The sequence below is a fragment of the Oncorhynchus mykiss genome, chromosome 6, assembly GCF_013265735.2.
Source record: "Oncorhynchus mykiss isolate Arlee chromosome 6, USDA_OmykA_1.1, whole genome shotgun sequence".
In the NCBI taxonomy this organism is placed as follows: domain Eukaryota; kingdom Metazoa; phylum Chordata; class Actinopteri; order Salmoniformes; family Salmonidae; genus Oncorhynchus; species Oncorhynchus mykiss.
Genome location: NC_048570.1, coordinates 12,888,427 through 12,913,477, shown reverse-complemented (window position 1 = coordinate 12,913,477; position 25,051 = coordinate 12,888,427). Strand labels below are relative to the sequence as shown.

The following is a 25,051-nucleotide window of genomic DNA, read 5'->3' as shown; positions in this document are numbered from 1 at the left end:
CAGAGGCTTCCATCTGGCCACTACCATAAAGGCCTGATTGGTGGAGTGCTGCAGAGATGGTTGTACTTCTGGAAGGTTCTCCCATCTCCACAGAGGAACTCTAGAGCTCTGTCAGAATGACCATCGGGTTTCTTGGTCACCTCTCCTCTGATTGCTCAGTTTGGCCGGGCGGCCAGCTCTAGGAAGAGTCTTGGTGATTCCAAACTTCTTCCATTGAAGAATGATGGAGGCCACTGTGTTCTTGGGGACCTTAAATGCTGCAGACAATTTTTGGCACCCATCCCCACATGTGCCTCAACACAATCCTGTCTCGGAGGTCTACAATTCCATGGCTTGGTTTTCGCTCTGACATGCACTGTCAACTGTAGGACCTGATATAGATGACAGGTGTGTGCTTTTCCAAATCATGTCCATACAATTTAAATATCCACAGGTGGACTCCAATCAAGTTGTAGTAATAAAGGATGATCTACGGAAACAGGATGCACCTGAGCTCAATTAAGACCTCGTGGCATGTCTTGTGGGGTATGCATGGGTGTCTGAGCTGTGTGCCAGTATTTCAGACAGACAAGTCGGTGCATTCAACATCTCAAATACAAGTAGTGATGAAGTCAATCTCTGTTCCACTTTGAGCCAGGAGAGATTGACATATATATATTATTAATATTAGCCCTCTGTGTACATCCAAGGGCCAGCTGTGCTGCCCTGTTCTGAGCCAATTACAATTTTCCTAAGTCCTTTTTTGTGGCACCTGACCACACGACTGAACAGTAGTCTAGGTGTGACAAAACTAGGGCCTGTAGGACCTGCCTTGTTTATAGTGTTAAGAAGACAGAGCAGAGGTTTATTATAGACAGACTTCTCCCCATCTTAGCTACTGTTGTATCAATATGTTTTGAACATGACAGTTTATAATCCAGGGTTACTCCAAGCAGTTTAGTCATCTTAACTTGCTCAATTTCCACATTATTATTTACAAGATTTAGTTGAGGTTTAGTGAGTGTTTTGTTCCAAATACAATATTTAGGACTAACTTATTCCTTGACACCCACTGAAACTAACTGCAGCTCTTTGTTGAGTGTTGTAGTCATTTCCGTCGCTGTAGTAGCTGACGTGTATAGTGTTCAGTCATCTGCATACAGACACACTGGCTTTACTCAGTCAGTGGTATGTCGTTAGTTAAACATTTTAAAAGCTACCCTGGGGAACTCCTGTATTGTAATGTCCTTAATGCATTTGTTTTGAAGAAATATTTATTTTATGTACAAGTGAATAGGTTGGTTTACTTTTAAGTTTAAGTTTTGACCAATAAGGTAGCTTGTTAAGCTGTGGCCAATGGGAGAATTGACCTGGTTAACAGGAGGAGGCCTGAGGGAGAAAGACATTGAAAAAAGGAAGGAGAGCCATTATCGGTGTTGGTGAAGAAAACCGATAAAAGTAGAATAAAACCCAAACCTACTGAGTTTTGAAAGGAAATACAGATTTCATCTTATAAGAGAGCTATTATTTTGTTAACAGAGTCGTAGAGACTGAAGCTACCGTCTCATCGTGGAGGTATTTGACAGCCTAGAAGTTAGCCTGGCATCGTGCAAATTAGGGAGCCAAATGAACAGCGCTCTCACCGACACAATTTGGTAGGCTACACTGACTGATGAGACCAGAGTCACTGACTTTAGCGGCAAGCCCAGGATAGGAAACCTAGGAACTTTGTCCCGATACCATGGACATACAGTAGAACCACGCTGCATTATTTATGAATGGCAAAGGGATACAGAAGATCCAATGTATTCAGTAGGTTCAACACCTTCAATAAACTAGTCAACACTTGCTGTTCAGTTGTCAATCAAAGCACTGTAAGTGGCCTATGCACCACAACTCTGTGTGGCTGGCTATAGGAAAGATGTGAAAAACAATAAATGACTGTGGCAGAGAACAATAATTTGGCTAAGTGGATTTTGACTCATCGTTACCACTTACATTACATGTGACGTGCAAATTCACGAGCATCGTGCTCTCCCTTCTTCTTGAAAAACAAGTTTGACAGCAACCAATCACAGAGCCCACAAACTGTACCAGGAGGCAGGACAGACAGACCACGTTTCCCCGTCATCGCTCGATTTTTGACTGTCAGGCGCCTGTCCTATCAATAGATCATTAGAAGATGCATATCAAATTAAAACTTCTAAATGAAAAGCAGCCTAGATAATATGAAGTATTAATCTGTGACCAGATGATTCGCCGATGACTGCAAAACACTAATGGAAAACACTGGCAAAAAAATACTGGAATCAGTTATAAAAACCCATAGCCCTTTATGGTTGTGAGGTCTGGGGTCCGTTCACCAAACAAGAATTCACAAATTCTGCTAAAATATCCTTGTGTACAAAAACACAAATAATGCATGTAGAGTAGAATTAGGCCGATATCCCCTAATTATCAAAATCCAGAAACGAGCCATTCAATTCTTCAACCACCTAAATGGAAGTGATTCCCAAACCTTAACCATAACCTACAGAGAGATGAACCTGGAGAAGAGTCCCCTCAGCAAGCTGGTTCTGGGGCTCTGTTCTCAAACACAAACCACAGAGCCCCGGGACACCAACACAATTAGACCCAACCAACTCATGAGAAAACAAAAGATAATTACTTGACACACTGAAAAGAATTAAACGAACACCTGACCACTGTGACTGTGACTGACCCAAAATTAAAGGAAAGCATTGACTATGTAAAGACTCAGTGAGCATAGCCTTTGTATTGAGAAATGCCGCCATAGCCGGTCTTCTCTTGAGAGCCAGATCTGTCTATGTGCCCACCACATACAAAATTGAACTGCACTTCCTAACCTCCTGACAAAATGTATGACTATATTAGAGACACACACATCCCTCAGATTACACAGACCAACAAAGAATTTGAGAGAAAGAGTTTGTGGTAAAGGAAGGTGACGATAGAACGAATGAGAGAAAAATTAGCAGAGAGGGATTGATACTTCAAGCAGGTAACTAGTTACCCTGGAGGAGTGAAGGGGGCCGGCTGCAGGAAGAGGGACGCCACCAGCAGGTCAGCAGTGTCCTCTGTGATGTCATCGCTAAAGAGCTGCGCTCCCAGCCAGCGCTTGGCCAGGCGACACACCGCCCCGAAGCATGGGTGGAGCTGCTGGAGCCTAGAACACACAACCACAGAGACGAGACATTAGGATATGTGTGTCTGTTTGAGAGAGAAGGTGTAAAGCTATAGTGCTAGCTGACAGAGAGAGCGCTCCAGTACAAAGCTGGTGCCTGACCCGTGCAGGGTGCTGGTGAGTAGGGGCCGCTGCATGGTGGCCATCTCCAGGGCCTGAGCCTCCGCGTTGTCCCTGACGATGAGCAGGCCCTCTGGACTAACACTCTCCCTCAGGACCTGAGGCTCCCGGTGGTACGCTACCTGGATCCTGAACACAAAGCCATCCTGCACACACACGGTTAGTCAAGAGGTCTGAGAACAGTGCTTCCCTATACCAGTCAAATTCAAATCAAATCTATGTTATAAAGCCCAATTGTGACAACTGCAGATGTCAGTGTGTGTGTCATTAATTAACATAAGCACTACCATCCTAACCCCACACAGAGAGAGAGAGAGAGAGAGGGGGGCCCATACCTTCCACACATCCAGGTGTGTGGGACTGGGCTGGCAGGTGTAGTGGTGGTGTTGGGTTAACAGTTCTCCCAGGCTGATGTGGAAGGCTGCTTTAATGTGGCGGATGGCCACTCTGTCATGAGGCCACTTCCCACTGCCCTCCATGTGGCAGATCACTACAACAGGAGAAGGCAAGCGAGAAGGGTTCATAGTAGAACACACACAAATAGCATACCTTCTCTGGATCCACAACAAAACACTTCAGGTCTGTACAGTACCCACTAGGCTTGGGCAGTATGCCGTATAGATCATAAACCGGGATATTTGACGGCACCATTGGTCAGATTTTTCAGTTAGTTTGTACTCTTAACGTTCTAAAAGTTGTTGTTTTTTGCGCTGTTTGCTAAATCACGGCAATGTGAGTGAGGTGAGGGGATCAAATTACACCTCTCGACAGAGTGGAAGGGGTCATAGAGCCTACTAACATTTGGGGTCACGTGACCTCTTCTACCTTTAGTAAGATAAGAGAGAGGAAGAGTGAAAATGGCAGATCTGGTGTCAGAAAAAAACGCCACCGTCCCTTTTTGGATACATTTCGGCTTTAGAACCAACGAGAAAGGGGAACCCAAGGATTTAACAGAGGTCATTTGTTAGATTTGACCGAAGGCAATAACAGCAAAAGGCAATACATAAAATGTGCCCTCCTACCTCAGGGTACACCAGGCTCTGAACTACGCAGGCCTCAGGACCACAGCGCTGGGGCCAACCCAGTCTCCATCACAGCTGACAATTATTAGGTCTTTTTCAAAACTATCCAAATACAAAAAGTAAAGTACCCAGTGGTAGAGGTGCACAGACGGTGGTAGAGGTGCACAGACGGTGGTAGAGGTGCACAGACGGTGGTGCACAGACGGTGGTAGAGGTGCACAGACGGTGGTAGAGGTGCACAGACGACAAGAGGTATATATATACAATTAGATGCTAAACAATTCATTTTTGTCATTTAAGTATTTTCATTATTTTGATGGTGTTTAAACCAGTTGGATGTGCTATTTGTTATTGTTACTGTCAGCTACTGGCCATTTCGAAAGGCTGCTTATATCTTGTGTTGCTCAATTATGTGCAATATTCTATGCTGAACAAATCTTGTTGGAATTTACAGTGCGCTACAAAAGTATTGGGCCAGTGACAATTATACACTACCGTTCAAAAGTTTGGGGTCACTTAGAAAGGTCCTGGTTTTTAAAAGAAAAGCACATTTAACATCAAAATTGGTTAGAAATACAGTGTAGACATTGAGAAACAGACGCCTCCAAGTCCTCGACTGGCAGCTTCATTATATAGCACCCACAAATCACCATTCTCAACGTCAACAGTGAAGAGGCAACTCTGGGATGCTGGCCTTCTAGGCAGAGTTGCAAAGAAAAAGCAATATCTCAGACTGGCCAATAAAAAGAAAAGACTAAGATAGGCAAAAAAAAAAACAAAAAAAAACACAGACACTGGACAGAGGAACTCTGCCTAGAAGGCCAGCATCCCGGAGTAGCTTCTTCACGGTTGATGTTGAGACTGGTGTTCTGCGGATACTATTTAATGAAGCTGCCAGTTGTGAGGCGTCTGTTTCTCAAACAAGACACTAATGTACTGGTCTTCTTGTGCAGTTGTGCACTGGGGCCTCCCACTCCTCTTTCTATTCTGGTTAGAGACAGTTTGCGCTGTTCTGTGAAGGGAGTAGAACACAGTGCTGTACAAGATCTTCAGTTTCTTGGCAATTTCTCACATGGAATAGCCTTAGTTTCTCAAAATAAGAATAGACTGATGAGTTTCAGAAGAAAGCTCTTTGTTTCTGGCCATTTGAGCCTGTAATCAAACCCACAAATGCTGACACTCCAGACAGAACTAGTCTAAAGAAGGCCAGTTTAATTGCTTCTTTAATCAGGACAACAGTTTTCAGCTGTGCTAACATATTTGCAAAATGGTTTTCTAGTGATCAATTAGCCTTTTAAAATGATAAACTTGGATTAGCTAACACAATGTGCCATTGGAACACAGGAGTGATGGTTGCTGATAATGGACCTCTGAACGCCTAGGTAGATATTCCATAAAATAAATCTGCCGTCTCCAGCTACAATAGACATTTACAACATTAACGATGTCTACAATGTATTTCTGATCAATTTGATGTTATTTTAATGGACAGAAAATGTGCTCGACTTTCAAAAACAAGGACATTTCTAGGTGACCCCATACTTTAGAACGGTAGTGTATATTTGTCTCTGTACTCCAGCACTTCAGATTTTAAATGATACAATGACTATGAGGTTAAAGTGCAGACCGAGAGTATTTTCATCCATACCATTTAGACATTACAGCACTTTTTGTACATAGTCCCCCCCATTTTAGGGGACCAAAAGTGTTGGGCCAAATTCACTTGTGTATTGTAGCAGTCAAAAGTTAAGTATTTGGTCCCATATTAACAGCACAATGTCTTCTTCAAGCTTGTGACTACAAATTTGTTTGGATGCATTTGCTGTTTGTTTTGGTTGTGTTCCAGATAAATTTGTGCCAATAGAAACACTAAACACTTCTCCATTAATGTAGATGCTACCATGATTACAGATAGTCCTGAATGAATTGTGAATAATGCACTGGAGTACTGAGCCAAAACAACAAAAATCTTTTGGAGCTCACTGTGTGTTCTTATTATAACTGGATGGTTCGAGCCCTGAATGCTGATGGGCTGAAAGCCAATACTACGGTCATGACAAAACAATTATTTTTACTGCTCTAATTACGTTGGTAACCAGTTTATAATAGCAATAAGGCACCTCAGGAGTTTGTGGTATATTGCCAATATACCAAGGTGAAGGGTTGTTTGTATTTTAAGAAACGCAATGCTATGCTCTTCGTTCATTGGTTGGCATGAGTTAACGCCTCGAGTCCCATGCCATCATATAGTTATATTGCTTCCAAAATTAACGTTTTATAAGAAGGCTGAGATTGTTTAACTGACTGCTTACTGTGTTCATTATTGAAGAATGTTGAGCATTAACCTGCATATTGAGTTGGATTATAAGCCTAAATGGTAGGCTACAAGCAACAGGCATGGATGTGGTTGATGGGAAAGTCAACCATAATGGAAGAATTAGTATTCTATCCAAATTACAAATACAATGCTGCCTCACTGTGGTGAGATTGTTGTTGCACATTGTATTGAAGAGAATGTATGAACCCTAATTACACTAACAACTAGGCCTAGAAAAGTTCAGTCCCGCCAAGTACATGAAGGCAGGCAGCATTGTAAGCTCAACACATGAACGCAAGGCACTGATGAACACATGCACCCCCCATACACACACACGTAAGAAATGGTGTGCCGTACCTTGGACAGGGGTGATGTACACAGGGCAAGGTTTGACCTCATGGGGTACCAGTGACCGGGACAACTTCTCTCTGTCAAAGAATGAGTAGTCCAGCTTCAGGGGCACTGGGGGGAACACCTGTGTGATGGAGGAAGCACAAATCAAACATTGAAATTATGAACCATCTCCAACTCGCTAGTTAACGTCTGCTGCATGGAGGAGCTGGAGTGGATTAGGAGCCAAATGGAAATAAACAGGCCTTAACGGGAAGTGACCTAACTGAAACTCATGTTGCCAAACCCTTTTGTTAGGTTTTGCACCAATGAATACACTCCTGTTGAGATGTGTCAATGGGGAGGGGGGGGGTCTAGGTAGGGTACAGTAGCTAGGGGGGTTACCTGGGTGTAGCGGAGGGCTGGGTGGGCCCCCTGCACTGAAGTTATGGACAAGGGAAGCCCCTCCAGCGTCCACAGCTTCCTGCTTAGATCATCATATGACTGAACCACCTTCAGACTCTCCTCCTCACCAGTACTGCACACCTGGCGAACACACACACACACAGAGCTTTAACAGGTTTCAGATGTCAAAGTTTGTATGGAGGGGGTCATCAACCCAGAGTAAGATGCACTACTACAGAAAACTCAGAACTACCTCACGTCCCACTTTGATGACATCATCCAGCATCCCTCCAATGTATCTCACACAGGATTCTGGTATATCTGCATGACTGAGGAGAAGAGAAAGGAGCCTCTCTTAAACCTGCTTCTAACAGAACTTCCCATACAGCCAACACAACATCATACAATGAAAAGATGGTGGAGAGTTGTCAAAGAGGCTTTGTGTGGATGCAAGCATTTTGATGAACAGCTCAGCCTACTCCTTCCTTCTAGTATAGGAGAGGGTTTATTTATTTCACCTTTATTTAACCAGGTAGGCCAGCTGAGAACAAGTTCTCTTTTTGCAACTGCGACCTGGCTAAGATAAAGCAAACCAGTGCGACAAAAACAACAGAGTTATACATGGGATAAACAAACGTACAGTCAATGACACAATAGAAAAATCTATATATAGTGTGTGCAAATGTAGTAAGATTAAGGAGGTAAGGCAATAAATAGGCCACAGTGGTGAAATAATTGCTAAATTGTAATTAAACACTGGAGTGATAGATGTACACACCCCAATATCTCTACGTGCACAGGTGCAATGATCGGTAAGCTGCTCTGACAGCTGATGCTTAAAGTTAGTGAGGGAAAAGTAAATCTCCAGCTTCAGTGATTCTTGCAATTCGTTCCAGTCATTGGCAGCAGAGAACTGTAAGGAAAGGCGGCCAAAGGGGGGGTTGGCTTTCGGGTTGACCAGTGAAATATACCTGCTGGAGCGCGTACTATGGGTGGGTGCTGCTATGGTGACCAGTGAGCTGAGACAAGGCGTCGCTTTACCATGCAAAGACTTATATATGACCTGGAGACGAATATGAAGCAAGGGTCAGGCAACGAGCGCATACAGGTCGCAGTGGTGGGTAGTATATGGGGCTTTGGTGGCAAAACGGATGGCACTGTGATAGACTGCGTCCAATTTGCTGAGTGTTGCAGGCTATTTTGTAAATGACATTGCCGAAGTCGAGGATCGGTAGGATAGTCAGTTTTACGAGGGTGTTAGGCAGCATGAGTGAAGGATGCTTTGTTGCAAAATAGGAAGCTGATTCTAGATTTAACTTTGGATTGGAGATGCTTAATGTGAGTCTGGAAGGAGAGTTTACAGTCTAACCAGACACCTAGGTATTTGTAGTTGTCCACATATTCTAAGTCAGAACCGTCCAGGGTAGTGATTCTAGATGGGCGGGCGGGGGCAGCGATAGGTTGAAGAGCATGCATTTAGTATTACTCGTCTGGAGGTTTAACACAGTCTCCAAAGAAGGGCCAGAAGAATACAGAATGGTGTCGTCTGCGTAGAGGTGGATCAGAAAATCACCAGCAGCAAGAGCGACATCATTGAAGTATACAGAGAAAAGAGCCGGCCTGAGAACTAAACCCTGTGGCACCCCCATGGAGACTGCCAAAGGTCCAGACAACAGTCCCTCCGATTTGACACACTGAACTATCTGAGAAGTAGTTGGTGAACCATGCGAGGCAGTCATTTGAGAAACCAAGGATGTTGAGTCTGCCGATCAGAATGCGGTGATTGACAGAGTCGAAAGCCTTGGCCAGGTCAATGAAGACGGCTGCACAGTACTGTCTTTTATCGATGGCGGTTATGATATCGTTTAGGACCTTGAGCGTGGCTGAGGTGCAGCCATGACCAGCTCGGAAACCAGATTGCATAGCGGAGAAGGTACGGTGGGATTCGAAATGGTCGGTGATCTGTTTGTTTACTTGGCTTTCAAAGAAAGACAGATATAGATAGATATAGGTCTGTAACAGTTTGGGTCTAGAGGAGGTGGTGCTCTTATTCTCCATGGACTTTACAGTATCCCAGAACTTTTGTAGTTTGTGCTACAGGATGCCAATTTCTTTTTGAAAAAGCTAGCCTTTGCTTTCCTAACTGTCTGTGTATATTGGTTCCTAACTTCCCTGAAAATTTGCATTTCGCAGGTGCTATTTGATGCTAATGCAGTACGCCACAGGATGTTTTGAAGCTGGTCAAGGGCAGTCAAGCCTGGAGAGAACCAAGGGTTATATCTGTTCTTAGATCTACTTTTTTAAAAGGGGCATGCTTATTTACGATGGTGAGGAAAGCACTTTTAAAGAATAACCAGGCATCCTCTACTGACGGAATGAGGTCATTATCCTTCCAGGATACCCGGGCCAGGCCGATTAGAATGGCCTACTCACTGAAGTGTTTTAGGGAGCATTTGACAGTGATAAGCGTGGTCGTTTGACCACGGATCCATTACGCACGCAGGCAATGAGTCAGTGATCGCTGAGATCCTGGTTGAAGACAGCGGAGGTGTATTTAGAGGGCAGGTTGGTCAGGATGATATCTATGAGGGTGCACATGTTTACGGATTTAGGGCTGTACCTGGTACGTTCCTTGATAATTTGTGTGAGATTGAGGGCACCTAGCTTAGATTGTAGGACGGCTGGGGTGTTAAGCATATCCCAGTTTAGGTCACCTAACAGTACAAACTCTGAAGATAGATGGGGGGCCATTATTCACATATGGTGTCCAGGGCACAGCTGGGGGCGGTCTATAACAAGCGGCAACAGTGAGAGACTTGTTTCTGGAAAGGTGGATTTTTAAAAGTAGATGCTCTAACTGTTTGGGCACAGACCTGGATAGCATGACAGAACTCTGCACCCTCTTTGGCAGTTCCACCTTGACAGAAATGTTGTAGTTGGGGATGGAAATTTCAGAATTGTTTGTCTTCCTAAGCCAGGATTCAGGCACGGCTAGAACATCAGGGTTGGCAGAGTGTGCTAAAGCAGTGAATAAAACTTAGGGAGGAGGCTTCTAATGTTAACATGCATGAAACCAAGGCTTTTACGGTTACAGAAATCAACAAATGCTAGCACCTGGGGAATAGGAGTGGAACTGGGGGCTCCAGGGCCTGGTTTAACCTCTACATCACCAGAGGAGGAGTAGGATAAGGGCTAAAGGCTAGAAGAACTGGTTGTCTAGTGTGTTTGGAACAGAGAATAAAAGGAGTAGATTTCTGGGCGTGGTAGAACAGATTCAGGGCATTATGTACAGACATTGGTATGGTAGGATGTAAGTACAGTGGAGGTAAACCTAGGCATTGAGTGACGATGAGGTTTCGTCTCTGGAGGCAGCAATTAAGCCAGGTGAGGTCTCCGCATGTGTGTAGGGTGGGACAAAAGAGCCATCTAAGACATTTTGAGTGGGACTGAGGACTCCACAGTGAAATAAAACAATAAGAACTAGATGAGACAGCAGCAGGCAAGGCATATTGACATTGGAGAGGCATAAAGCAATCGCAGGTGTTGATCAGGAAAGCTAAGACAGCAACGGGTAAATGGCGATTAAATGGGCAGAGCGGGTCAGTTAGGTACATACAGGACCTGTGTTCGAGGCTGGGGCTGACAGGTAAACAAAAGGGTAGTGATCCCAAACTGGATGCAGTCTATCACAGTGCCGTCCGTTTTGTCACCAAAGACCCATATACTACCCACACTGCAACCTGTATTCTCTCGTCGGCTGGCCCTCGCTACATATTCGTCGCCAGACCCACTGGCTCCAGGTCATCTATGAGTCTTTTCTAGGTAAAGCGACGCCTTGTCTCAACTCACTGGTCACCATAATACCCACCCGTAGCATGCGCTCCAGCAGGTATATCTCACTGGTCATCCTCAAAGCCACCACCTACTTTGGCCGCCTTTCCTGCCAATGACTGGAACGAATTGCAAGTTGGAGACTTATATCTCGCTCACTAAATTTAAGCATCATCTGTCTGAGCAGCTAACTGATCGCTGCAGCTGTACACAGCACACCTGTAAAAAGCCCATCCAATCTACCTACCTAATCTCCATATTGTTTTTATTTACTTTTTTGCACACCAGTATTTCATAATCATAATCATCTGCACATCTATCACTCCAGTGTTAATTTGCTAAATTGTAATTACTTCACTACCGTGGCCTATTTATTGCCTAACCTCCTCACGCCATTTGCACACACTGTATATATACTTTCTATTGTGTTATTGACTGTATGTTTGTTTATTCCATGTGTAACTCTGTGTTTGTGTCGCACTGCTATGCTTTATCTTGGCTAGGTTGCAGTTGTAAATGAGAACTTGTTCTCAACTGGCCAACCTGGTTAAATAAAATACAATTCTTAATTAAACCGACTGACACAGGGTCAGATCTTTATCCATCCCCAAAATGGTTATGGTTAGGATTGGAGGTAGGATGATCTGATTCTAGATCTGTGCTTAGGAGTGGTGAGGTACGTACAGCTGCAGCAGGTGGGTGATGAGCTGGCGTGGGACCAGTCTCTTCTGACAGGTGGTCTCTCCTTCCCACACCACAGCCTCCGTGATGTCACCGTCCTGGAACCGACGCAGCTCAGAGCGAGACCCCCACAGCTGCCTGAACTCCTCAGCCTGCACAAACACACACAGCAGTGCAAATGACACACACACACAACTGGATGACACATTTGAAAACATGGTATTAATTGTCAACACAGAAACACGAAGAGAGAAATAGACACAGACCTTGGGACTATCGGCTGGGGGTCCTCTCTCCAGTACAGAGGCCGCCTGTTCTGGGTTGAGCAGCAGGCCAAAGGACAGGGGTGGCTGGGCGTTGTGCTTCGGAGCATCACTCTCCACCGGCCACTGCCATAGCAAACATACACTGTTACACACACCAACCAGACTACCCATTAGGAACGTTATCAAGTAAACAGTTCTCTCTAAACGTACTGGACCAGTCTGTCCCAGTCAACAGACCTGAATTACACACACAACCTGTCTCAACCAGACACACACACATTTTACAAAGTGAAACACAAACCATTCAGTACTATTTAACATACGGAAATCAAAGAAAGCAGGAGAATGCTCACCTCGGGGTCAGGGGTCAGTGAGTGGGTGAGGAGGCGGACTCTTTGGCCCAGTCCTCGTTGCAGGAGGGAGAGGATGAAGGGGAGTGCGGTGAGGACGTAGTTTCCACTGTGGTCCATGAGTTCACTGAGGAGGTTGAGTTTCTTACAGCAGCCCTGCAGCTTGACCAGCTCACACAGCCTGATGACAGAGACACACAGGAGAGGAGAACAAACAGAATATGGGGGAGGGAGGGGTCAAAGTTAATACAAGAGGAGAGAACAATAAATGTGTGTGTGCTAGCGTGTGTTCCGAACAAGGCCTTACTGGAAGACATGGTCACTGGTCCTGATCATGGGCTTGGGGGTCATGAGTAGGGCATGGAATCCATCCACGGTGGGGTCGTCCCAAAACTGCAGCGACAGAGAAGCCTCGTGCTGCACCTGAGAGCCAAACAAGCTACAGTCAACCAATCAGAGGGCATGTTACTGCCATCCAGCCAATCTCAAGGCACCTTGCCACAGGGCACTCACCTGTTTGTAGGTGCAGGCTGTCATGTCAGCACACATGTTGAGGTGTCCAGAGGGGTCGACAAAAACAACCTGGAAAGCAGTGTGGAACTCGGCGAGAGAGGGCTGAGGGAGGGAACGAAAGAAAACAAGGGGGAGAAGAACATGTGATTATGACCCATAATGGAGAAAATAGAAAAGCACTCCTTCTATTACTAAAGAAAAATTCCCCAAAAAAACTAGCTTCTTGTATTTGTTTCATTAGTCCATTGTTGATATTGTCCCAAAATGTTTTGCATGTCAGAAGTTGAGTTTAAGAGATACAATTCAAAATACAGAAATACAGCCGGTATGATGCATTTTGCATCACATGATGATCATACCAGCTGTACTTCGAAAGTTATACAACTTGAAAACTTGATTGCTGACATGAAAAACATTTTGGGACTATATCAACAAAGGACTAATGGAAAACAAATGCCAAAAGATAGTTTTTGGGTGGCATTTTCCTTTAAAGTCATTTGGACTAGTCCTGCCTCACCACTGTTGAATCTGGGCCTTTGGCTAGGGTAATTCCATTCTCGGTCAGGTCGTTGAAAGCTGAGATTGAGAAGAAAGCGATGACAATGAGACCGGCTCTAAACAGAGTAGTGATGAGATCAACACCAAACACTTTGCAATAACACCAGGTATGGTATTTATGGTACATGCAATGTTACTCCAACAGTAGGAGTAGACAGACAGGTAGGAGATGAGACCTCATGCATCTTACCCAGGAAATGCAGGCTGTTGCGGAGCAGCTGGTAGGCTGTCATGGTGTTGCTGACTCTGTGGCAGGAGAGGAGGTATGCCAGCAGCATGGAGCCAAGGAATCCACTGAAACACCCAACGCCCTGGCGGAAGAAAAAGAGTAGTTTAAGCACTGGGTTCATTCAGCCCAGTAAAACTCTTGATAGAGAGGGAGCGGGTGGTGGTGCAGGGGCCCATACCTGGTCCAGCTCCCTCTGTCTGAGCCACACTTTGAGCAGTGCCACTCCCTCTGCAAAGGCGGCACACTGGGAGCTCACAGCGGTCAGGAACTGCAGGTGGGCCCTGGGTAGCATGTCCCCAAGAACAGAGCTGTTGTAGTGGGGAGTGGGCGGCTCACTTGTCGCTGCCCAAAAATACACAGAAAAGGAATGGATGAGAACGTGGACTCAAGTCTGATTTAAAGGTGAAGAATCTATCCAATGCACAGCTGTAATTCAGGTTAGTGTACCATCTCCCTCAACAAGGAACACTCATCTCGTTTAACAATCAGTTTCCATTAACATCCTAAATCAGAAGAGACCTTTATTTTTGGAAACAATATATCGAAGCTGCTTGGTTTGAGTTGAGGCCCTCACCTGGCTGAGAGCTCCCCAGGCCAGTATACCAGTCGGTGCGGATGTTGTTCCTCTGGGGGTGGAAGCGGCTGGGCTTGAAGAAGCCCGGTGGAGGGCATGCGTGGAGTCGCAAGGTGAAACTGGAGGAGTCTTTGCCTGGAAAAGGGGCCCTTTCATTTAATCATTACTGTCACACACAAAACAATATTGTGAATAGGTACATGAACAGGTAGTGAATAGGGGCTTGCCGACAACCATATGAATTGCATGCTAAATCCAACCAAGCTAGGCTTTGAGTTAAGGAACACCGTGAAAAAGGGTTTAAGCTCTACAAGACTTGGCCTTAGAATGAACCAACTGTTCAATCAAACAAATCTATTCATTAAGCCCTTTGAACATCAGCCGATGTCACAAAGTGCTATACAGAAACCCAGCCTAAAACCCCAAAAAGCAAGCTATGCAGATGTAGAAGCACTGTTGCTAGGTACCTGGAGGGGAAAGCAACAGGATAGGACGGAGGCGGTTGCCATGGAGACATGAGTACCGCATGGCCCCGATGGCGGGAGAGGCGGCAAGATGTTGTGCCAGTCCTGCCAGGTAAATCGCCCTCTTCCGTGGGTACCTCTGGTTTAAGGCATCTTTAGGGTGCAGGATATCCTGAAGATAAAACATGAATAGACAGACGTATGTTGTTATTTCTGTTGTATGACCAAATGTTGACTCTTATTGTTCAGAGTGAACAGTGTGGCGTTACGTACAGCAGGAATAGTGACTGCCAGATCAACTGAAATGCCTGGTTTGGTGCAGGTGCCCAGTGGGTAGCTGCCTATGATGGTAACAGATATGGGCGGTGCCATGTGAAACTTGCCCTTGGCTGCCTTTGGCACCAAGACAAAGGGGACCTTCACCCCTCCTGACAACCATGACAAGTCACTTAGCTGGGGGAAAAGCAAGAGAGAGATCAATGGCATCAATGGCAAACATTTTGGAGATCATTGAGGTCAGACCAAATACAACAAGTTCCCACTATTTCTAATCCCCTGGAACCACCGTATCACTGACATACCTCCATGTCAGAAGTCTGTGGTACAGTCTGGAGCTGCTCAGTGACACTCTGGACAAAAGAGTCAATCAGCTGCTTCCTGCGCTCACTCAGGGAAACCTCCTTCAGCAGCTCCTCCATCTGTTGGAATTGGCAGGGAGACAGATGGAGATTAACAAATATATATGTATATGCATGCATGGGACCATTGAGACTGCTGTCATGTTGCTAAGTGGCCGTGTGGTCCCCCCTTCATCAGAAATACTGGAATGTAGGGGTGTGTGTACAAACACACAATGTCAATGTTCTTGAAAACTATTAATTTGTGAATGAACCACCGACCTCCACCCATACCTAACCCCCGTCTCACCTGCATCTTGAGCAGGCTGCAGTGGAACAGGCTCTCGGCCTCCTTGAGCTGGTTTAGTTCATCTGCGGTGGGAGGTTTGTAGAGGTCACCGCGCGACAGCTTCACGGGACGGAGGAGCCCGTTCTGGACCACCTCGGGCTTACCCCTTTTGGCCCTGGTCGGTCCCTCATCTTCCTCATCGTGCGAAGACTCTGATTGCTCCATCTTTGAAACGTGAGAATCATGTGTAACGTTAACACACATATCAGAATATGTTGTAGTGCGAGATCTAGCTCGTAAACTAACTAGCATCAAATTGGCTGCATGGTGGATATAAAGGCATGGGCTAGCTATAGTTGGCTAGATAAATTGGACTAGCTACAGAAACTCGTCATAACTCAAATTCCGACAACCTTTCAAATACTAACGTTATCTGTAATACTAAGCGAATAGATATTGTCTCCGCTAGCTAATGTTACCGTTACGTTAGCCACACATGAAGAGTTACAGTACACATGTAATGTGCAATGCTAACGTTAGCTGGCAGCTAAGTACTAGTCGTCATTGCCTAATGCTAAAATGAAAAACTTCACACTATATAATGTAAGTTACCTGCTCCTTGGCTGTTGCTTTCATCTTTTATTTATTCACTGGTTGTTCAATAGGCAATCGTTTTATTTCCATGCATATGACAACTTTTAGTTGTCGGCACAATTCTCACGTGTGGACAGGATCAGTCAGACCCTAGCGCATTACGACACACAACTGTGTGTTACGATTGGGTAATTTCCGTTCAACTCCGCCCATCTAACTCAAGATGCGTTGCATGAGCATACACGGAAGGATGCAGAGGAAGAGAGGCCCAACAACTTGGGTGGAAAACCTTTCTCCCTCCAGCAGGTGGCATTTTTTCCCCCGTTGTTTCGCCAACCAAGCAGGGAGTTTTTGTATGGAGGTCGATGAGGGTCAAATTTGGTCAACAAAACATTTATGGGCGTATCTGCTACGTGAGGTTTATTTAATCGAAAATAAGTTTCGTAATGCTTAAGTTATGAGTGTACTGATATAAGTAAAACATGTGACATCCCTGCAACTTTGAGAAAAAACACTATATTGGAGTTGTCTCTAGATCAAATAGTATTTGTCACATGCGCCGAATACAACAGGTGAAATGCTTACTTACAAGCCCTCAACCAACAATGCAGTTAAGAAAAATATCTACAAAAATAAGAAATAATTAAAGAGCAACAGTAAAATAACAATAGCGAGGCTATATACAGGGGGTACCGGTACAGAGTCTTGTGGCTTGGGGGTAGAAGCTGTTTAGAAGCCTCTTGGACCCAGACTTGGCGCTCCGGTACCGCTTGCGTGCGTTAGCAGAGAGAACAGTCTATGACTAGGGTGGCTGGAGTCTTACATTTTTTAGGGCTTTCCTCAGACACCGCCTGGTATAGAGGTCCTGGTTGGCAGGAAACTTGGCCCCGGTGATGTACTGGGCTGTACGCACTACCCTCTGTAATGCCTTGCGGTCAGAGGCCGAGCAGTTGCCATACCAGGCAGTGATCCATTGGAGATGCTCTCCATGGTGCAGCTGTAGAACCTTTTGAAGATCAGATGGCGATGTATATTTATGTCATGAGGCTAGTGGCATAGCATCTCTCTCCATTGAACATAGGAATTTGATGTCAATAACCCTCATCGAATATTCAAAAAGGGATTACAATAGCAAGATGTATCCAATCCAAAGAAAGGATAGGCGGGAGCTAGACAGCCCGCCTTGCCTGTGTGGACAACGACTCCCATTGTTAGGGCGGAGAAACGTATTTTGTCAGTATATCCATAATCTTTGGTTGATGCGACCCAATATTTACAAGAGCTTTACTGCTGGGCTGGAACAAAAGCCAACAACTCTCCAGGACCAGAAGTTAATATAATACAGAACAATAAACTATACCAGACATACAATATATTTATTTTATGTTTCATTGTCACATACTCCCCGGATAGGTGCAGTGAAATGGATTGTTTTACAGGGTCATCCGTAGTAGTATCGTGCCACTGGAGCACTGACATAAGTTTAGTATCTTGCTTAAGGGCATATCTTAAGATTTGTAACCACGTCACCTCGGGTATTCAAACCAGCGACCTTTCGGTTCCTAGCCTAACACTACTATACCTGCCGCCCACAATCTTACTAGAGTAAATAAACAAAGAAACAAGTGAATTATAATTACCCTTTAACTACAGGGGTGTGTGTTCTCACATTTTGACCAGAATTATCATTTCAGTTTGCAGCACCAGTTGTGGATTGTGCAGTTATTGGTAGTCGTGTTTGGCATGACATCTTTATTTTTGTGCTTTTCTAATACAGCAGGCCAGTTAAAACATAGATACTTTGAGCTTTTCAGAAGAGAACCCAGATGTCATGAGCCACTCATCGATGGCTTTCTCATTGTTCTCCACATCCTCTTGCCAGTCCAGATGCCAACGCAGGTTTGCAATGACTTGGGTATAATTGTCACCAAGACTCTTTCGCCATGCAGCAAACTGTTGCTTATTGTAGAGACAGATTGCCTGAGAGACTTGGGGGTAGTCTACTACGCTGCGCAGCAGCTTGTCCAGGTGACGACACACATCAGGGAATTTGGACGCCACATTGTGAAGCTCCTCTTTGTCCACCGTTAGGTCTGTCAGGGGAGAGAGACATTAAGTGTTACAAGAGGAAAGGTTGCAGAGATTTGATCTACGTAGACCCTGCGGCTGAGGGAGGGCTGCACCTGAGGGAACATTCTGGCAAAAGTTTTAGTGGGGAATGACATGACATATTTATTTAACCTTTATTTAACTAGGGAAGTCAGTTGACAGATAAATAATGCCAAAAGATATGTGGCTATGCTTAAAAATCACATACCAAGTACACACAGTAGTGGTACTGTTCCAAATCATCTTTATCCACTAAATAAAAGGATTAGATATTGGACCATGTGTAATTTACATTCTGATAAGTGATGGTGAGGGATAAAAACAAACCCTAAACCCTCTTTCCTCCAGTAATCTTTCAGTGCGGGACACACACACTCACCGAATAGCTGCGGGGGGACACTCACACCATCTGCGTAGGTAATGTACTTCCACTGGCCCTCCCTCAACATATAGGTGGAGGCATTGGCATTGCAACCGTGGTATTCACTCAATACCCAGTCTGGGCGAGGCCGTGCGGGCCGGGCAGCAGACTGAGACAGCAAAGGCAGGAGTGAATGACCACTAAGGCCACCTGGCACTGCTACGCCTGCCATCTCTGCAAACATGTATGTGGAATGGAACCAGTTTACTGACCAGGATGTGTAACAACCCTTTGAATCCCTCCATCATCGAGCTCTGTGCTTCTGACCCGGATATACTCCTGTACTTACCCAGCACAGTGGGATAGATGTCCACCAAGGACACTGGCTGACTCAGCCGCAGGCCAGACTTCACCCCAGGCCCCATGATGAGCAGGGGGACATGGGAGCTGCCCTCAAACATGGACATCTTGTAGAACTGTCGGTGCTCCATGGCCAGGTCGCCGTGGTCAGACGTGAAGAGCAGCACTGTGGTGTCCAGCAAGTCTGTGTCTCGCAAAGCTGAGATCACCTGGCCTAGAAGGACCACAGAGAGTAGCGCAGCCACAGAATGGTTAGTACTCTCCGGGATCCTTCGAACATCCCTAACCTCAACCCTTACCTAACTTTATCTATTTTAAAATATCAACATCAAATGGAGTAGGGACATTGCAAGGATCCCAGATAGCACGGACCGCCACAGAATGAGTGTCTGTTGGGATTACATTCAAGGGGTAGTAGAAGTGTGTAATGTAAGGGACTACTTATTCAACTTCCAAACTACATTTGAAAACAGTTTTTTTTGCCAAGAATGTTTTAGACCTAATCAATGTATGACCGAATACATGACCGAATACAAACAGTGTAGCTATTCCCTCCGCAAGGCAATCAAACAAGCTAAGCGTCAGTATAGAGACAAAGTAGTCGCAATTCAACGGCTAAGACACAAGAGGTATGTGGCAGGGTCTACAGTCAATCACGGATTACAAAAAGAAAACCAGCCCCGTCGCGGACCAGGATGTCTTGCTCCCAGACAGACTAAATAACTTTTTTGCCCGCTTTGAGGACAATACAGTGCCACTGACACGGCCCGCTACCAAAACCTGCAGACTCTCCTTCACTGCAGCCGACGTGAATAAAACATTTAAACGTGTAAACCCTCACAAGGCTGCAGGCCCAGACGGCATCCCCAGCCGTGTCCTCAGAGCATGTGCAGACCGCATGGCTGGTGTGTTTACGGACATATTCAATCAATCCTTATCCCAGTCTGCTGTTCCCACATGCTTCAAGAGGGCCACCATTGTTCCTGTTCCCAAGAAAGCGAAGGTAACTGAGCTAAACGACTACCGCCCCGTAGCACTCACTTCCGTCATCATGAAGTGCTTTGAGAGATGAGTCAAGGACCATATCACCTCCACCCTACCTGACACCCTAGACCCACTCCAATTTGCTAACCGCCCCAATAGGTCCACAGATGACGCAATCGCAACCACACTGCACACTACCCTAACCCATCTGGACAAGAGGAATACCTATGTGAGAATGCTGTTCATCGACTACAGCTCAGCATTTAGCACCATAGTGCCCTCCAAACTCGTCATCAAGCTTGAGACCCTGGGTCTCGACCTCGCCCTGTGCAACTGGGTACTGGACTACCTGACGGGCCGCCCCCAGGTGGTGAGGGTAGGTAACAACATTTCCACCCCGCTGATCCTCAACACTGGGGCCCCACAAGGGTGCGTTCTGAGCCCTCTCCTGTACTCCCTGTTCACCCACGACTGCGTGGCCATGCACGCCTCCAACTCAATCATCAAGTTTGCGGACAACACTACAGTGGAAGGCTTGATTACCAACGATGAGACGGCCTACAGGGAGAAGGTGAGGGCCCTCGGAGTGTGGTGTCAGGAAAATAACCTCACACTCAACGTCAACAAAACAAAGGAGATGATTGTGGACTTCAGGAAACAGCAGAGGGAGCACCCCCCTATCCACATTGAAGGGACAGTAGTGGAGAGGTTAGTAAGTTTTAAGTTCCTCGGCGTACACATCACGGACAAACTGAATTGGTCCACCCACACATACAGCGTTGTGAAGAAGGCGCAGCAGCGCCTCTTCAAACTCAGGAGGCTGACGAAATTCGGCTTGTCACCAAAAGCACTCACAAACTTCTACAGATGCACAATCGAGAGCATCCTGTCGGGCTGTATCACCGCCTGGTACGGCAACTGCTCCGCCCACAACCGTAAGGCGCTCCAGAGGGTAGTGAGGTCTGCACAACGCATCACCGGGGACAAACTACCTGCCCTCCAGGACACCTACACCACCCGATGTCACAGGAAGGCCATAAAGATCATCAAGGACAACAACCACCCGAGCCACTGCCTGTTCACCCCGCTATCATCCAGAAGGCGAGGTCAGTACAGGTGTATCAAAGCAGGGACCGAGACACTGAAAAACAGCTTCCATCTCAAGGCCATCAGACTGTTAAACAGCCACCACTAACATTGAGTGGCTGCTGCCATACATGTAAAAAATGTATCACTAGCCACTTTAAACAATGCCACTTAATATAATGTTTACATACCCTACATTACTCATCTCATATGTATATGTATATACTGTACTCTATATCATCTACTGCATCTTTATGTAGTACATGTATCACTAGCCACTTTAAACTATGCCACTTTGTTTACATACCCTACATTACTCATCTCATATGTATATACTGTACTCGATACCATCTACTGCATCTTGCCTATGCCGTTCTGTACCATCACTCATTCATATATCTTTATGTACATATTCTTTATCCCTTTACACTTGTGTGTATAAGGTAGTAGTTGTGGAATTGTTAGGTTAGATTACTCGTTGGTTATTACTGCATTGTCAGAACTAGAAGCACAAGCATTTCGCTACACTCGCATTAACATCTGCTAACCATGTGTATGTGACAAATAACATTTGATTTGATTTGCATGAAAACTGATTGAGTTGCACAAGGTTGCAGAACATCCTATGGTTGGTGGCTGCCTGGCTGGCATGTGGCTAGATGTTTTACCACCAACAGCAATACATCTGCAATAGACCAGTATAACACCAGTAGCTGCTAAACTGTCCATTGCTGAACACCACATTCTGCAACACTGTAAAACATTGTACGGATGTACACATTTGGCCAAATGAAATTCCAGACACAAACAATTAAGTCACCACTAACCCAGCATGGCATCTGTTTCGGCACACATAGCGTAGTAGAAGGCCCGTATCTTTCTGACCTCCTGCTCTGTGAAGTTCCCACTGCAGTTCTTGGTGAAGGTGGAGTAGTAGTCCACAGGGTGCATGTCGGACAACGGCAGCCATTTTGGAATAGAGATGAATTCAGGCATCACCTGTGTGTGGACAGCAGCTCCTTATTACACATGCTGCGAAATGGAACACAAGCGCAGACTGCAGATGGGAATCAATCAACATGGTTTGACAATCTAGAGTAAAGTCAAATGCTTCTGAAGATGTATCAACATTTGGTTAGCACAGTTAAAACAAAGCTAGACTGCTAACATGACACATGACTGCTATAAAATTGTAAATAGGAACTAGTAGTAATTATTGAAGAGAACGTGCCTTTTCGAGCCAGTAAGGAGAGGTGCGGAAGGTGGACCCCCCAGCATTGGGCCCCAAGGAGTCTGTGACATAGGGGTGTGGCAGGTTCAGGCCCAGGTAGAGGGCGAAAGGCTGGGAGAGAGCTGCAGCTTTGTGGCGGATCCACTGGGTGGCAATGTCCGTGGTTCTCCAGTCCTTGGTCATGACTCTCGTTGTGGACGCGTCCCCAACCAGGTCTGTCACCGGCCGGCCCTCTTGCCGCAGAAGGAAAGGCACATCTCGCGTCCATGCCTCCACACGATTACTGGAGTGGAAATACACACATCATAAAAATGTGACATCACCAAACTTGACACGAGGGAAAAAACATAGGCCTAAATAAAGACATGAGTCAGAAATCAAGGGACTGTTCACATTTGGGGAAAATGAGACTGAAAAGAACATTTCCATGCACAAGCCTATCTATCTACACATAAAGTCTCTGCATCTCTTAGCATTACAAGATTGGCTACTTTAAGTGAGCTCACGGTTTCCTGTAAAATGATGCTGTCAGTTCTGTTATAAATTATTATTATTTATTTAAATTTATTTCACCTTTATTTAACCAGGTAGGCCAGTTGAGAACAAGTTCTAATTTACAACTGCGACCTGGCCAAGATAAAGCAAAGCATTGCGACAAAAACAACAACACAGAGTTACACATGCGATAAACAAATGTACAGTCAATAACACAATAGAAAAAGCTAAGTATAGTGTGTGCAAATGTAGTAAGGTTAAGGAGGTAAGGCAATAAATAGGCCATAGTGGTAAAATAACTACAATTTAGCGTTAACACTGGAGTGATAGATGTGCAAGTAGAGATACTGGGGATGAGGTAGTTGGGTGGGCTATTTACAGATGGGCTGTGTACAGGTACAGTAAACTGCTTTGACAGAAATGCTTAAAGTTAGTGAGGGAGTTGTCTCCAATCTCCAGCTTCAGTGATTTTTGCAATTCGTTCCAGTCATTGGCAGCAGAGAACTGGAAGGAAAGGCTGCCAAAGGAGGTGTTGGCTTTGGGGATGACCAGTGAAATATACCTGCTGAAGCGCTATTTTGGAGGTTATTTTGTAAAAGACATCGCCGAAGTCAAGGATCGGTAGGATAGTCAGTTTTACGAGGGTATGTTTGACATTCATGACTCACTGCAGTGCCCACCCACCTGACAGAGTGACTTCCTGAAGTATAGTCCAGCTTCCCAACACTCAAGGTGTTATAGCCATTCTGTTGGAGCATGTCCATCCACGTTGTGGCATTGGGGTCCAGGCACTTATAATTATTCCAGGACTCAGTTAAATGGACAAAGCGACCACTCCACATAGCTGAGAAAAATAATCAACATAAATCAGACCGTGAAATGTTTCCTTCCATGGACCTATGGTGGCCACTGGATTGAAATGCAGTTGTAGTATTGTTTGAGTTTGAATACAATTTGAGCTGGTTACATTCCATTCCTTTGTACTGAACATGTCTGTTACTCACAAACTATTGGAATCAGAGTCATCCACCAGCATTATGCAATTCAACTTCTTGTTCTGTATGTTGTGAATGGATCGTAACATAGCCCACATTATTGACCAATGATCTGCTGTTGCCTTGAGGTCTTCCATACAAATGCACACCAACATCTTACCTGCTCTTGAGGGGCAACAGATTGGAGAATTGGTGTAGGCATTGATGAAGACAGTGCCTAGCTCCCGGAGATAGTTTAAGTATGGTAACTGGACCACCCTACTCCCAGGGTCAAAGGTCAGCCGCCCATCCTTCAGCAAGAGGGAAATAAAGAGTTTGAATACCTTTAAAAAAACATCCTTCCTAATTCTTTCTCCCTTCTTTGAGGTAGTAACAGAGCATCTACTATGTCTCTATTGATAATAACTGATCCATGACCACCCTCCAACCTTATCAGAGCAGTGATAAATTAACTAGGGATATTACAACTCCACGGGATGGTTGAGCTAACGTAGGCTAATGCGATTAGCATGAGGTTGTAAGTAACAAAAACATTTCTCAGGATATAGACATATCTGATATTGTCAGAAAGCTTAAATCTTGTTAAAACTCACTGGTGGAAACAACTTATCAATCATCAGGAAAGTTACATTTCAATATAATCCACACAAAATCTGATGAGAATGTTGTGTAAAACGAATCAAAAATATTTACAAAATGTCAAAGTGGCAGTACTTACAAATGCATCGGACATCACCATCACAATGTTGGGTCTGAAGTTTGTGGTATGATTTTGGCACATACAATGTCCATGCGTTTGGGAAAGTATAAGGAGAACTAACCATGTTCCATACATCGCGTACATCAATATAAAAAATTATAATTATTACGACATTAACTGCTGCTGCTTGACTTGGTGCTGACGAGAGGCATTTATTCAGGGAAGTGACTGTCGTCCAACAAGGGCTTCTTGACTGCAACAAATTCAATTTTTACGTTTGTTGTTGTTCCGCATTAGTCACGTGGTGTCGCCATTGCCGTACTAGGATTCTAGCAGCAAAGAGCGCACACGAATATAAACTTGATTTGCAAAAAATACTGTCAATT

General features: G+C 45.1%; 2 protein-coding genes across 4 annotated transcripts in view; both read right to left on the bottom strand.

Moving 5' to 3' along the window:
• nol6 (nucleolar protein 6 (RNA-associated)) overlaps positions 1-16,527 on the bottom strand; it is a 28,998-nt gene extending 12,471 nt beyond the window's left edge. The window contains exons 1-20 of the mRNA XM_036979430.1: positions 16,363-16,527; positions 15,772-15,975; positions 15,426-15,542; positions 15,118-15,297; positions 14,848-15,016; positions 14,381-14,515; positions 13,985-14,148; positions 13,768-13,888; positions 13,537-13,595; positions 13,020-13,121; positions 12,814-12,929; positions 12,510-12,687; positions 12,157-12,279; positions 11,894-12,042; positions 7,632-7,707; positions 7,379-7,519; positions 7,001-7,118; positions 3,640-3,794; positions 3,287-3,450; positions 3,014-3,166 (exon numbers count right to left, since the gene is read on the bottom strand). Coding sequence (XP_036835325.1) covers positions 3,014-3,166; positions 3,287-3,450; positions 3,640-3,794; positions 7,001-7,118; positions 7,379-7,519; positions 7,632-7,707; positions 11,894-12,042; positions 12,157-12,279; positions 12,510-12,687; positions 12,814-12,929; positions 13,020-13,121; positions 13,537-13,595; positions 13,768-13,888; positions 13,985-14,148; positions 14,381-14,515; positions 14,848-15,016; positions 15,118-15,297; positions 15,426-15,542; positions 15,772-15,975; positions 16,363-16,386 — 2,648 coding nt within the window. The 5' untranslated portion in view covers positions 16,387-16,527. The remainder of the gene's footprint in view (positions 1-3,013; positions 3,167-3,286; positions 3,451-3,639; positions 3,795-7,000; positions 7,119-7,378; positions 7,520-7,631; positions 7,708-11,893; positions 12,043-12,156; positions 12,280-12,509; positions 12,688-12,813; positions 12,930-13,019; positions 13,122-13,536; positions 13,596-13,767; positions 13,889-13,984; positions 14,149-14,380; positions 14,516-14,847; positions 15,017-15,117; positions 15,298-15,425; positions 15,543-15,771; positions 15,976-16,362) is intronic.
• A 1,174-nt stretch (positions 16,528-17,701) lies between these two features.
• arsk (arylsulfatase family, member K) lies at positions 17,702-24,993 on the bottom strand. Of its 3 annotated transcripts, XM_021605296.2 has the most exons (8): positions 24,684-24,991; positions 24,126-24,255; positions 23,655-23,814; positions 22,476-22,758; positions 22,072-22,243; positions 19,164-19,388; positions 18,833-19,048; positions 17,702-18,437 (listed from the first exon to the last, which is right to left on the bottom strand). In XM_021605296.2, the coding sequence occupies exons 1-8, from the start codon at positions 24,807-24,809 to the stop codon at positions 18,130-18,132; spliced, it is 1,620 nt and encodes a 539-aa protein (XP_021460971.2). In that variant the 5' UTR covers positions 24,810-24,991; the 3' UTR covers positions 17,702-18,129. The 3 variants fall into 3 exon arrangements, with proteins under 3 accessions (XP_021460971.2, XP_021460972.2, XP_036835323.1); XM_021605297.2 differs by lacking the exon at positions 18,833-19,048 and having other exon boundaries at positions 18,082-18,437; positions 24,684-24,993; XM_036979428.1 differs by lacking the exons at positions 24,126-24,255; positions 24,684-24,991 and adding an exon at positions 23,975-24,117 and having other exon boundaries at positions 18,082-18,437.
• Between the last annotated feature and the right edge of the window lie 58 nt (positions 24,994-25,051).